Source organism: Calonectris borealis, chromosome Z (genome assembly GCF_964195595.1).
Source record: "Calonectris borealis chromosome Z, bCalBor7.hap1.2, whole genome shotgun sequence".
Classification (NCBI taxonomy): Eukaryota; Metazoa; Chordata; class Aves; order Procellariiformes; family Procellariidae; genus Calonectris; species Calonectris borealis.
The window spans coordinates 74,935,138-74,948,310 of record NC_134352.1 but is presented as its reverse complement, the minus strand read 5'-3'; the positions used below and the strand labels follow the sequence as shown (position 1 = coordinate 74,948,310).

Here is a 13,173-nt window from a genome sequence, read left to right as displayed (position 1 = left end):
TTGTAGGAGACAAACTGGGTTTATCTGTGTAGGGAATTTAAGGAGCTTGGTAAGGAGCATCCTGTTCTGATTTGTGAATTGAGGTCATAGTGAAAGTTGAAGTATCTTCTTGCACCATCACCAAGACATGAAGCGATGAGCACTTATGCCCTCTGCGTAAGATTTGCTTCTGTCACCAGCTTCATACATAAACATACTTTAAATCAATGCCTGTAGAAACACAAAAGGAGGTGAATCCCACTGACTGCAAAGTGAGCTAGTTAGTGAGTCCACAAAGCTCCCTAATGTTTAAAAGCTTACTCGTATTTATAAAATACTTGAAGATTTACACTTTTAGTTAGCAAAACTGTACATTAATTCTAGCTCAGTTAGCTGTTCTTAATTGGAAATTTTCTTCAGATGGGAATAAAAAGAATAAGGATTATAAGTGACCTTTCAGAAGTCATACAAATGTCAGCTGATTTCCAGGAAACACAAGAGTTCCCTAGCCTGAATTTTGGCTCCTACAGTATGATGAAAAGTTTATTCCAGAACACTAAACCAGACATTACCCAAAATCAAGAAAAAAAAAATGTTGCATTAAGAGAAAACTGGGATACCTGATCTGACTGTAAATAAGCAGATTTTCCTATCTGGGAGATGCCTTGCTTTTAGCTTGAAAACTGCAGATTTGAATCATGCCTAGTTTCATTCACCCTGATTTCATTAGTAACCACACAGGGCAGCTCGTCAGTCTCCTCTCGACCCACCTGCATCAAAGCTTTGGAAAGCCAATAGATAATTTTGATCATATTTGACAGAAAGATTTCAGAAGTTACTAGATTTCAGCAGGCAGTCTGGAGACTACATGGCGTGGCCACGCCAAGTCATGTCCATTTACTTGGTTCCTCAGGAACCGAGATACTGAATCTGGCTTGCCCAGCAAGTTTGTAGTGATGACAAACGGCTGATACAGCACCTGACTTAAGAACAGAGAGGAGATGGAGGGAAGACTGAAGGCGCGATGGTATGAGCAAGGGTAGGAAATGCCAGAAGAAAGGAGGAAGTTGAGAGAACTGTGGTATGGCCAGACAAGACAACACCATGGGAAATCAGTCTTCAGGGTTCTGCTGTTCACAAAATAAATTAACAAATGCACTTCCTTGGTGTATGTTATCTGCCTGCTTTAAGCACGCAGGCATAACATTAAGGGAAGTACCTATTTCATTTTACTGGATTGCTGAAATAAAAAAATGGAGAAACCAAATGCTCACTGGAAGTGGAGTAACATGCTGCAATAGAGCAACAGTCTTTACTGTTCCACAGGGTTTCCACATGAGGACAAGGTTTCACACTAGTCCAAAATGTGGCAGCATCAAGCATCCCTCCCCCATACAAACACTTGCCAAGACGTTAGCAGTCCTCTATTAACACTTTCTCAGCCTCCATAACGAGTTTAAAGCTAATACTCTAAGTCAAACTTACCTCCCAAGCAAGCCTCTTTGGGAGTCGGAACTGCTGACATTCTCTACCACATTATTCTAACACAGCCTGAACAACCCCATTTCTACTCCCTTTGTATTCAACACGGAGGTGCCCTCCCCACAAAATTGTTTCTCCAGCTCAGACTTCAGCTATCCTCACCTTCTGTGTCCCCTCCTTTCTGAGATAACTCTACTATCCCACCAGGTAAGAGTTCTGCCATCCTGCAAATGCTGACAAAAAGCATTTGTCGTAAGTTATCTTTACTATAAACCAAGATAAAGAACCTGAGACCATGACAAGAAGGGTTTTGCCCCTCCCATCCCCCCAACCACTAAATTCCTCCTGGAAGAGCACGTATAGTTCTGTACATAGCATGCTCTTTTTTAGACTCAAAAGAGTTCAGTAATCCATCCCCCCCATCCCAGAAAATGAAGTCCATCCCACATAATTTACAAATAGAGTTTTATGCAAAACTTAGCTCTTTTCAAGAGAATACCAGGCAATAAATACTGGATATGAAGTTTCCAACTAAAGATTAGAATGAAGATAATCTTTGGTGGGACAAAACCAATCCATCATAAGACATCTACAGCAGGAAGTATTCTACTACCTCCTGAAGAAGTTATGCTTCCATGCTTTGAGCATGAATGAAAAAAGCTTTAACTGGAGCATTCCAATATGTTCTACATCAATAACTAGTGAACGCAGTCTTAAATCAAAGCCAAGCGGTCGAAGTACACACGCTGATCTTTAGAAGATGTGGGTGAGACAGAAGCACGCCTTGTGTTACAAGGTGACCCGGCACTTCACAGCCGCTGCATAAGCGATTAGACTTCAGGAACAAGTCTGTCACAGTCTTGCAACATTCTCTTGAGGAATTACCCAAAGGGGCATGATTTTTGAATATGTGATTTGCACTAGTGCTGCTTTTGTACAGAAGCTAGTAATTTGTAATCTCTGGAAAAAAATAGAAGTTTTAAATTTGTACTCTACAGCTCACTGTGACCATCTCCCAATCCATGCTCAATACACACCTGGTTTGAGAAATACCCTGCTGCAGCGATTTCAAAAGTTGCTTAGTTTAATATTGTAAGAACAACATTCTCCCTTGGAATGGGGGAAGACACATACATTGTTAAGACCGAAATAAACAGTATTTAATAAACCCCCAAATACTGACATTCAGCAGACCACCTTAGTAACTTCACATAGTCATCCTCTTACACTGCACTGAAATTTCCTCTTCCTGAGCTGACAGCACCTCTCAATAAGTGTAACCAGGTCAAAACTGCACTGCTTCCTCCCCGTAACAGTCTGTAAAAACCCAGCACATAACTAGAAAAGCCTTGTCGCTGCAGATTGTCAGGTTTGCTATGATTTAAAGCATCATTTGCAAAATATGACCTTAAACATACATTCTCATTTCAGGACAAATTCGTCAAAGTATATTTTATTGACACTCTCCAAACAGCCCACTAGAGAGAAATGACAGTATAAAAAAAAACAAAATTGTAAAGCTTCTAGCTTGCATTCAGTGTAAAAACTTGGAGGTATAAACAGAAGCCTGGAGTAAAAATATTAAGTACATTTCCAATCCTACAGTGCAGAAAACCAACAACAATGGTATTTACTCTACATTAGAAGTCTTCTCATGTTCAATTCCACATATATGTTTCTCTTCTATATAAACTTCTGATAACTTATGTACAAATAAGATGTCCAACATCCATTCTTTAATATAAATATGTAATCTTCATGACTGAAACATTACAACAGTTTGATCAAAAGTATAGAAAAATCCGTTTAATTTTTTTTCCTAATGGCAGCGTTTAAAGAAAACCCCTTGAACCCAAATGACCTTAGAATGATAGGTATTTCTTTGCCATAAAAATGCATTGCTCATTCAACATGCAAAGTATTATTGCATACACAAGTCACTTGAACTACAATAATAATGTCTGAAGGACATGTGCTGGAGAGCCCATTCGAGCAAGTGCTAGCTGTAAGATCATATGTATCACAGAATAAAGCGTAAGTACTAGTGTATTTTTAAATAAAACGCTACAAACTCAAGTATTGTCCTCGTACTACTAAGACTTAAGGCAATCAAGAGCTGGGAAGCTTCAGTTTGGCATAGTTGCATTAAGCTCTCCCCCTTTCTCCATTAATAAATTTTAATATGTTAAAATAAATGTATTTTTAGAGGACTGCTGATAAATTTTTGCTATACATATTAATACAACTCAGTGTAAAGTGATTCATCAGTAAGTCAGTTTAATATCCCCGATTACACTGAGCTGATCCAATTTAAGCAACAGTTCCTCCACCACCTAAGTTTTCCAGCATGGATTTCTAAATTGGTATAAGAATAGAGAAAATATTCAATGTCTACCCTCTCAGTGTAACTGATTTTATGACTTGCATCCATTCTTGGGGTATTCTAGAATTTAAGGGTTCAAAATAGATTTGACAGTCAAATAATATTCAGCTTCACAAAGGAAGATTATTTGCAGTAAAAATGCTTTATATATAAACATACACACAGTAGATCAAAGTCAACAGGCATTTCTTTATGGCTTTTTTCACTGAGGTACTGTTATAACATCCAGCAACAGGATGCGAGTGTTCATATGGTATGAACGCCACATTCATAAGCTGTACCACCGACTCATGACAAGTGGCAACAGACTGCAAATCCAGCTTCACTGCAGGATTACAGAAAAAGAGTCTTCCCTTCCACGTGGAAGGTCTCAGTGCAAGCTACAGAAAGCCTCAAAGGCAACTGGGGAAAGTCAAAATGAAAGTCTCACTCTATTAAAAGGAGAAAAAATACTCATGACAAATTAGAATCTCACAATCAGGCCACTTCTTACAATTAAAAACAAGCAGTTGGGACTTAACATTCCAAGGCAGCAAGGGCGTATAGCACAGCAGCCACACAATAAGATTTGAAATGTGTAGTTAAACTCTTGCATCTGATCCTTAAGCTAAGTGCATGCACAGGCTTAGAGCAGCCAAGCTGCTACTATAATACCACGCAAGGTGAAGTGCTGCAAGCCAAACACGAACACTGTCAGAAAAGATGAGGGTGACAAGCATATGACATCAGTTGATGCCACAGTAGACAGAAAACCTCTGGTGACCACAAGTTTATTCCTCAGCTGTAAAAAGCTTATTTGTGAATGCACATGTAGTTGCATCTTTCCCTGTTTATTTTATATGGGGGGAAGGCAGATATACTGAGTTCCTAGTCACAGTACTTCCAATCCTAGTACTCTTAGCATAAGAGGAAGAGATTTTGTTAAGATAGTGATTGTTGCTGTATGTATTTAGTATTCCACCTTTACATCAGAAAATAATGGTTTTTTGTTGTTTCTTTTTGTTTTTTAAACAAAGCAGCCATATGGCTATTCCAGCCTAGACTTCTGTTTTTATTACACCTATGCTAAAAATGTGTTTCTGCAATAAATACCGTTAGAGTGAAATGGAAGTTCAAAATATGCTCAATTAATCATCACAAGTAGTTCTTTCCAAACAAGGCTTTTTCTTAACCCCCCAAACCCATTAAACAGGCTGCAGATGCTTGAGTGAATTCCTTCTTATGAGCACAACATTGAAAACTCAGAGCTTAGCCACACACAATTCATATTTTACTTTATATACACTTTATGACATATCACCACTTAGATCAACAAATTCATCATCCCTCTTGACCAAGTCATCTTCATCTTCCAAGTCTTTCCAGGTGCTAGTGGGTAAAGCTGGTTTGACAGACTGTCTCTGAAGTAAAGCAAATGGAAACAAGGATGACAAACGGGCAGAATTTCTCAGCACTGGAACAGAATGTACATCTCCAGAAATAGCTTGACTATGTTCTTCATCCATTTTCACCTGCAAGCTTTGCACTTCCTCCATCAAGTCCAAAATCTTGGCAGCTGTGGCTATTGTACCACCACCATGAAGCTGGGCTTCAGGAATCCATCGTAAATACCGTTGTGCCCAGACTTTGATTTCAGGGCCATCGATGCGAGGTAACAGAAGACCGTGGTAGTCAACAGGTTTACTATGCCAGCTATCATAAAATTCCCTGAAGCTATTAGGAGGTTCATCTGAAGAATTTATGAACTTGCCAATTCTTTTACCCAGAATGTTTTTAATTAAATGATCTGTTTCCTCCCTGAAAAATCCTCTCTTCGTGGAAGATTTTGTTTGCGTCAATGGCAAAGAAAGTTGCCGTTGATGCTTTAAGAGGAAAGAAAAGAAAAATATACTGAGATAAATATTGATGGGACTTTAGAAAACATCTCAAGAGGAAGAAGAACATAACTTGTATTCAGAAATACTTACAAGTAACAAAATCACTTAAACACAGTCACTGCTTTGCTATGTAGTCTAAAACTATTACTCTTCAATGGCTAATACACCAAATACTTCACACAGCATACTTGGTACTCCAAGATACCTTCCCTACACTGTAACTATAGCAATGAAGTAACACTGAATAAAGCATTTTTCTTTAAAAAAGGAGAATTCTTTGCATATATTGAAGTATTACAGACTTCCATGTTTAGTTTAAGCTAGCCACACAAATCAAAGAGCACTTGATTTAGAGGTTTTTATCCAGTGGTTCCTCACTGCACCCCACTGTGTAAGAGTTCTCTGATTAATGCTGTAGATCATACTGACAGCGTCTCACTTGAGAATGCGTTGTACAGAACAAAATTTAACCAACAGGGATATTGCAACTGAAAGAGGCTACTCCAAACAAACGTTTCTTACTGAATTTGTGCTACTTTCCAGTAATGAGGTGGTCCACCCATAATCCTTCATACCCTCAACAGTTTTTGTTGTTGTTGGTCCCCCTCTCCTTCCAAGTGCACACACACACACTCCAATTGCACTCAGACAAAATTAGGGAAGCAGTTATAAACCTGCTACGTATTTCAGTTAGGTACTCTGTGGAACAACAAAATAAACTCACTTCAAACACGTCAGTGCAACTCACCTGCATGTTAAGTCCCATGAGTTATCACTACACTTGCACAAAAGTACAAAGAAAAAAAACTAAGTTCACAGCTATGCAGAGCAACTGTAAAACAGTGATTTATAACTGAGGTTGGTGCAAACTGTATTCTTAAGATCCAGGCGAGTCTGAGGTGTACATGTGTTTTGTCAATTAAACTTTGCACCAATACTTCCATTGTGACTACGTTTGAAGTACGAGTTGTGCAAAATATTTTTATAATTTAAAAAAAATAGTTAAGCAGCACATATCTTACTTTGAATCGTGCAGTTTTCCGTTGACTTTTATCTGGTTTTGGCTTCTCTGCATAAAGAGGGTTGTTCAGGAAAGCCTGGGCCTTGGGGTCAAACTGCACAGACCAGTCCCACACAGTAAGAAGTCTGAAAGGACCACTTTGTGTCTTGAGGCTTTCACCACTCTGCCAAAACAAACAGGTCACAATTAATACTGCTAGAAAGGAATTCTGGCCAAGTCAAGGTGAAATTAAGAAACTGGCTTTTCACAGAAGAGGCCACAGAGTTGCAACAACACTCATGATTTCTATGTATTCAACAGCTCAACAACATTATTAGATGCAAGTACGTACAGACACAAAGGTTATCTATATATTATTCTCTGTAACTTTGGACAGTATATTATTTCAACAGTGCTATTAGACAGCTCCAAGAATGCATTTCGCAGTTGAAAATAAGATCAAATAATCTAAGGAAAAAATACAGTTTTGAAAATTGGGCAGGAGAGAGATACTTGAATTCTTCAAACACAGGGGGCATGTTAGGATTGTGGAATAAAGTCCTCCAAACTTCAAAAGTTAACTGCAGTTATGCAGTGCTATCAATTTCAATTTTATGATCAATGCTTTATTTATGTGCAAGATAGTGATCTTTACTTTTTTTTTAGTCTCTATGCAGCCTTGCAGAGGATACTCCCATTTCTTCTAGCTTCCTAGGCTAGAGAAACGCATGAACCAAATGTAAATCAACGTTCAGGAAATGTTGATTTTGGAATACAACAGAATATACTATACAAGAATTTTGTAGATAACTGTAGATAATTCGGCAGGACAGCAGGATATTTCTCTTAGGTTAAGGAGCTCCATTTTCATAGAAAAGCAATAAATATGAACCTATAGCCACACATTAGAAGTAATACATTCCTGAGTTATTTTCCTTTTGTCATCATAAAATCCTAAGTCCTGAACTTGACTCCTTACACCCAAAGTTGCACTCATTCACCCTTCAAGGCACTACCCTTCAAATAAGTATGGAAAACCGTGCTGCTAGGGTACTATTTTTTCTGAGTTTTCCTTGCTTGTTGGTCAAACCTGTTCTCCAACACCTTGCATCCACAGAATAACAAACCCTTACCGTATTAGTGTCTTTTTGATGTTGCGAGTTGAAGAAGAAAGTGCTAAAAATAGGCACATAGAGGCTGTCTGACAAGACAGTTAAGTAAGTTTCTGTGAACTCAAATGCTGGAGGATACTGTTGTACCAACTGCCAAACACAATTTAGCAGGAGCAGAAAAACAGGAGCCTAAGTAAAGAAAATATTGCATCAGTTTCAGAAAAAAGCATGTTGCACCATGCAGACTATTTATAGTATTTAGTGTCTCCAAATACAAATCTTAAGGAAAGCAATTAACTACAGAAATGCTGCTGCCTTTAACTTTGGCTGAACTCTGAAGTATCATCTGAGCTACCCTTGGCCAACTGTCTAACCTGCATTTGCACACATTAACTTGCTATGAAAGTTGTTGCTACGCAGCCTTTTAAAGTTGGCAAAGCAAAACTAGTTTATAGCAATTCTTGATGAGAACTAGTCAGTTTACACTTATGATTTCCATTCTGTATAGCAACCTGATCTACTCCCAAAATATAAACAAAAATGGAGAGGTGAGACTGCAACATTTAGCAAGATAGTATAAAGTTAAACTCTAGATGTGACAAGAATAGGCAATTCACTTGAGCTATTTCTATGGACGTTACTGCCATTTAACACAGTTTGAAAGGACATGAGATGCATGTCTTTCAAAAGACTCCAAGATTGAAAGGGAAATGTTACATTTGTTCTCTTTAGTTATAAAGACGTTACTGACTCTAAACAGCAAAAATAGTGACACTGTACAAAACATCAACCCATAAAACAAGACATAAAATTAAAGATCCTCACAGTAATTGGAACTTCTGGACTGACATCTCAATCCCTCCTTATGCCGAGTAAACTTTTAAATAGTAAGTAAGGAAAGTAATAAAAAAATCATACCTCCTCTTTGTCACTTTTATGTAAGTGGTTACAACGATCCAAAAAGCCATGTCCTCCAATTACCCACTCCTTCTGGATAAGGCTCTGAAACCCTGACTTTGTTCTGCTGTATGAATCCATCATCACTTGAACCAGACTAGAGATTACACAGCACAGATCAGTAGCACTCTCTTCTACAGCAGAGAACAGAAACCACATTGTCTACTAAGCCATTCCTAAAACTTTGGGTAAGAAAGCAAAGTATTGCTAGCTTCACATAAACAAAATTGTATTCCAAGATCAGAGAAGCGCACAATTTCTTGTGAGTGTTACAGCATCAAAGAGAAGTTAATCCATGTTTCCAATACTTCCCTTTGTAAAAAAATAGGGTTTCTTGTACATTTATACTAGGATAATACTTCAACAATAAAACCTGCAAAACCCAAGCTTTTACTACTATAACTTTCATGCCTACGCCTTCAGTGTCCCACAATGCACATACTGCCTGTCCTGCCCTATGCTACCAGGCCAGCTATCTGCCCCTGCCCTTCCTATTCTGCATGCATTTTTTCACAAGGTGTGAAATTGCTTCCTCATGCAACATGCATTCTTCACCCTTCACATGCCTTCTAGAAACATCTCTTCCCCAAATGGCAGTGTGTGGGGAAAAAACCCAACTAAATTACTAATCCAAAAATAGCTTAATGGTTTAACATTGACTTTGGTTTTCCATGTGATTACTTTACTTAATCTAGGAAACAAACAGCTTAAGATGTGTACAGTAAGTGTATTCTTTCATGTGTTTTTAACAAAGAGGCTACATAGTATTCAGTGTGTATCTAGAACACAAAAACGTCCTTTTAGAAAGTTTTCATGCTGCGTGTTCTTTGTGTGTAGGTGTGTCCCTCACACCCCCTTAAAAGTACAGCAAAAGGTCTAGGAGACCTTTAATAAAATAAGTTAGGAAACAGGAATGCATAAACAAGAAGTAGCATGACTCTCCTGCCAATTTATCAGCAGCTTTCTCATTCACAATATATTTCTCTTGGCCTGGAACTATGCTTACCACGTTTTTTTAACTACAGGAAGCTTTTCCAGAAGCGTGAAAGATTTAGGTGTCTGGTACTTTGAGTACTCTACGGATTTTACCAGCCTCTACCATAATTATAAACTTACAGCTTAAGCTACATCTAAAGAAATTCAAAAGAAATTTTAAAAAATATATAGGATAATATCATTAAATTCTTACCTATAAGGAGGACGTTTGTATGCTGTCTTTCCAGACACTCAGCAACTTCTATTGCTTTCTTCAGGACTCGCCTGTTGTGGTACAGGAAGAGATAAATGAACTTTTTCATTACATTAGTTACCCCTAAAAGGGGTTAGAATGTCATACTGAAACTTGACTACTCCTTTAAAACAACAAAAACCATGCTCAACTTGTGTAAATGAAGAACTGTTCAGCCTCAAGAGCAAACTTTCAAGAGGTATCTTTATTTGGCCACTGGTCATGCATTTCCAGTTGTTATCTTTGTACATTTGTAATACAATACTTTATTCTGGATCAGTAGCAGCCATCACACACACACACACACACTAAAGTATTACAATAGCTAAGAGCCAGATCTTTATCCTGGAAAGAGCCAACATCACCACACTTATGTTCTAATCTACCACATACTATATTTCTCCCATAATCTGGTTTTAAGAGGCAGAGGGAAGGATCAGCAATCAGATCTTGTAAACATGCAGGCAAAATTTATTCAGAGATTATCATAACACAAGGAAGACCGAGTGGAATTAAAGATCACATAAAACCAGATGTAATGCTGTTGGTTTCTAGACCTAAATCTTCATAAAGTTGGTTATTTTCAGCAAAAGTTCGCACAAAATTAGGCTTCTTGCAACTGCTTAGGTCACTAATACAAGCTGACAGTTTATTTTTTAAGTGTGGAGTTGTCAGATTCTTTGTTCTAACACCTAGAACAGCTGAGAAGGCATTACCACTAATTGCAAGAGCCAATGACAGCCTGATCCAGGAAGCAACTGGATCCAAGTATGGAAATGACCAGTCTCAAAACGACGTAAGGATAAGAACTTGGGGTAGCATTTACTTTAAACTACTTGTAATCTTGGTTATGTCAATACCTTTCTCAACATACGATCGTCACTAGAACCTCTCACTCAACATACATTTGAATTCTGGATTAAGGAATGAATAACTATCAATACTTATGGATTGTTATTAGGACTAGAAAGAACTGAAGCTGACTGTAGAAGACTTGCAGAAGCACTTCATGGTAACAAGCTGATCACAGAACAAACTGGCAGACAATAGAGCTAGCACAAAGTAACACTGAAAACAAATAAAACCCCTCAACATTCCACTATAACAAGCCTTAAGTTAGCCAACACCATTCGAACACTTACTCACTGTGAGAGAAGAAAAAAGAACTTGAGGAACAATCAGGAGAGGAAGGGGACAAAACTGAGAACAACTGTCATTTTATAAATCTTTGGTGGGCTAACATCTTGAATACTGCAGTTCATCCCGTCCTAAAGGATATTACAGAAGTAGAGAGTACAGAGAAGAACGGCAAGGCTAGTCAGAGACACGGAGTAGGTTTCATGCAAGAAACAAATAGGATTCTTCAATTTGGAAAGAAGGTGACTAAGTGCAAGAGGGAGATTACTGGGTCTATAGTTTTAATAGGTTTGCTGGAAGAGTGTAATTGGAATGATCTGCTGCTTCTCACATCCTTTAATGTGGGAGGCTTAACACAAGCCTGCACTGTAAAAATACTGTCTCAAGTTTTAGAAATAAGATATATAAATGGGACCATAAGTCTGTCTTAATTTTCTTTCCTACTGGGGGTCATATTTCAAGAAACCAGCTAGAAAACCTACTACAAATGCATTTAACAATTTTAAACCCAGAAAGTTACAGATATAGCAAACCTGATTATTTCCAGCCAGTTTGTGCTCTCCAGTAATGAAAACCATTTCACATCAGTTGCCCAGAAGTCTGTACTGTTATCTGCAAAAAAACAAAACCAAAAATTGTTCACATCTATATAGTGCTAATTAACAGCCATCCATTGTATTACTCTTCAGTTATGAGCCGTTATAAAACAACCAATACTAAGGAGTCAGTAAATCCTAATCGCTGTTAAGGTCAACACCCTATAACTAAATGAGGAAGTGAAGTAGTCCTACAAACACCAGTGAAGATTTATAGTACCATAGCCTTTCAGAAAAAGTATGCTGTAGGTTTATATAGCAACCAAACCAAGTAAATAAATCTGTTGACAAAATGGGAAAGGAAAAGAAAAGAAGTTTAATTAGAGGAGATGATTCTTGCAAGTTCCAGTTGCCTTGACTGTAAAGCATCACCTATATAAAGCTTAACATAAGGAGGCTGGGTTTTGAAAGTCATTACCATTAGAACCAGAAACACGAACGGGTTTTAAAAGGGGGTTACACAAATTTATGGGATGTAAGACTACCTGAAAAAGGTTTTAAGCAGTTTTCACTGCAACTGAAGAGGAATTAAAATACATCAAAAAGGCAATAGCTAAGATAAACCAGGAGGCCAAGTACAATACCACAAAGTCATTAAACTCTTATGGATTTCACTAGGATTTTTGTAGCTGGTTAAATGCAACCTAAATATCTATTGCTTTTATTTCTATCAAAGCCAATATTCAGAAACTGGAAAGCTCTCGCAAGCTGATACGGTCAATTAAAACCAGAACAGATTACCTTTACTGCATAAGACACAAACGTTGAAGCTCAATGGCTACAACAGTTCTACTATTAAGAAACAACTGAGATACATCACCCTTCCCTCCTTCCTTACTCTCCTTCCCCCGATAGCTTCAGTTCTGCATGTTTCTGTACATGTCTCTCCATACGCTGCTTCCAACAATGCTCACTTCTGTCTTGTTTTCTGCAGCTTGCATCTATGATCCTCAAGTGCAGTCATTTATCTATTTTGTTCCTGTAGCTGTTCTGCCTCCATGTCTGTTTATGCCCCTCATTCTGTTCATACACATTTAAAATAAAAAAATCTCTTTCCCTGATTCATTTCACCCTGGCCGTAGAAACTAGTTCTCCACAAAATAAGCATTAAGAGTGCATCTTCAAAGCTCCCTAGTCAGTTCTGTTCATATTAGATGCAGTTTTCTCCAATCTTTTCTGATTAAGATCTTCTAATTCACTTCCAACCTTTAAGTATGATACCCTTTAAAGTATGTACCTTACAGTACTTCAAGAAAGATACCCTTTACTCCCCAGTTTACCCTCTTTCCATCCGAGTTTTAGAATATCCCCTTGCACCCAAATCTCATGTTCCATTTAGTCTGCCATCACTATTTGAAAAACCTCTGTCCATTCTGAATCAAGGCAAAATTATAGTACCAATTTCTAGTCCTTCAGAACCAC

The 13,173-nt window shown here is 37.9% G+C and overlaps 1 protein-coding gene across 1 annotated transcript in view; it reads right to left on the bottom strand.

Annotated features, from left to right (window-relative positions):
- Positions 1 to 2,898: 2,898 nt before the first annotated feature.
- The window catches only part of MTMR12 (myotubularin related protein 12), a 34,861-nt gene continuing 24,586 nt past the window's right edge, over positions 2,899 to 13,173 (bottom strand). Inside the window, exons 11-16 of the mRNA XM_075136897.1 lie at positions 11,689 to 11,767; positions 9,980 to 10,050; positions 8,752 to 8,924; positions 7,855 to 8,022; positions 6,744 to 6,905; positions 2,899 to 5,706 (exon numbers count right to left, since the gene is read on the bottom strand). Of these exons, the coding sequence (XP_074992998.1) occupies positions 5,131 to 5,706; positions 6,744 to 6,905; positions 7,855 to 8,022; positions 8,752 to 8,924; positions 9,980 to 10,050; positions 11,689 to 11,767 (1,229 nt within the window). The 3' untranslated portion in view covers positions 2,899 to 5,130. The remainder of the gene's footprint in view (positions 5,707 to 6,743; positions 6,906 to 7,854; positions 8,023 to 8,751; positions 8,925 to 9,979; positions 10,051 to 11,688; positions 11,768 to 13,173) is intronic.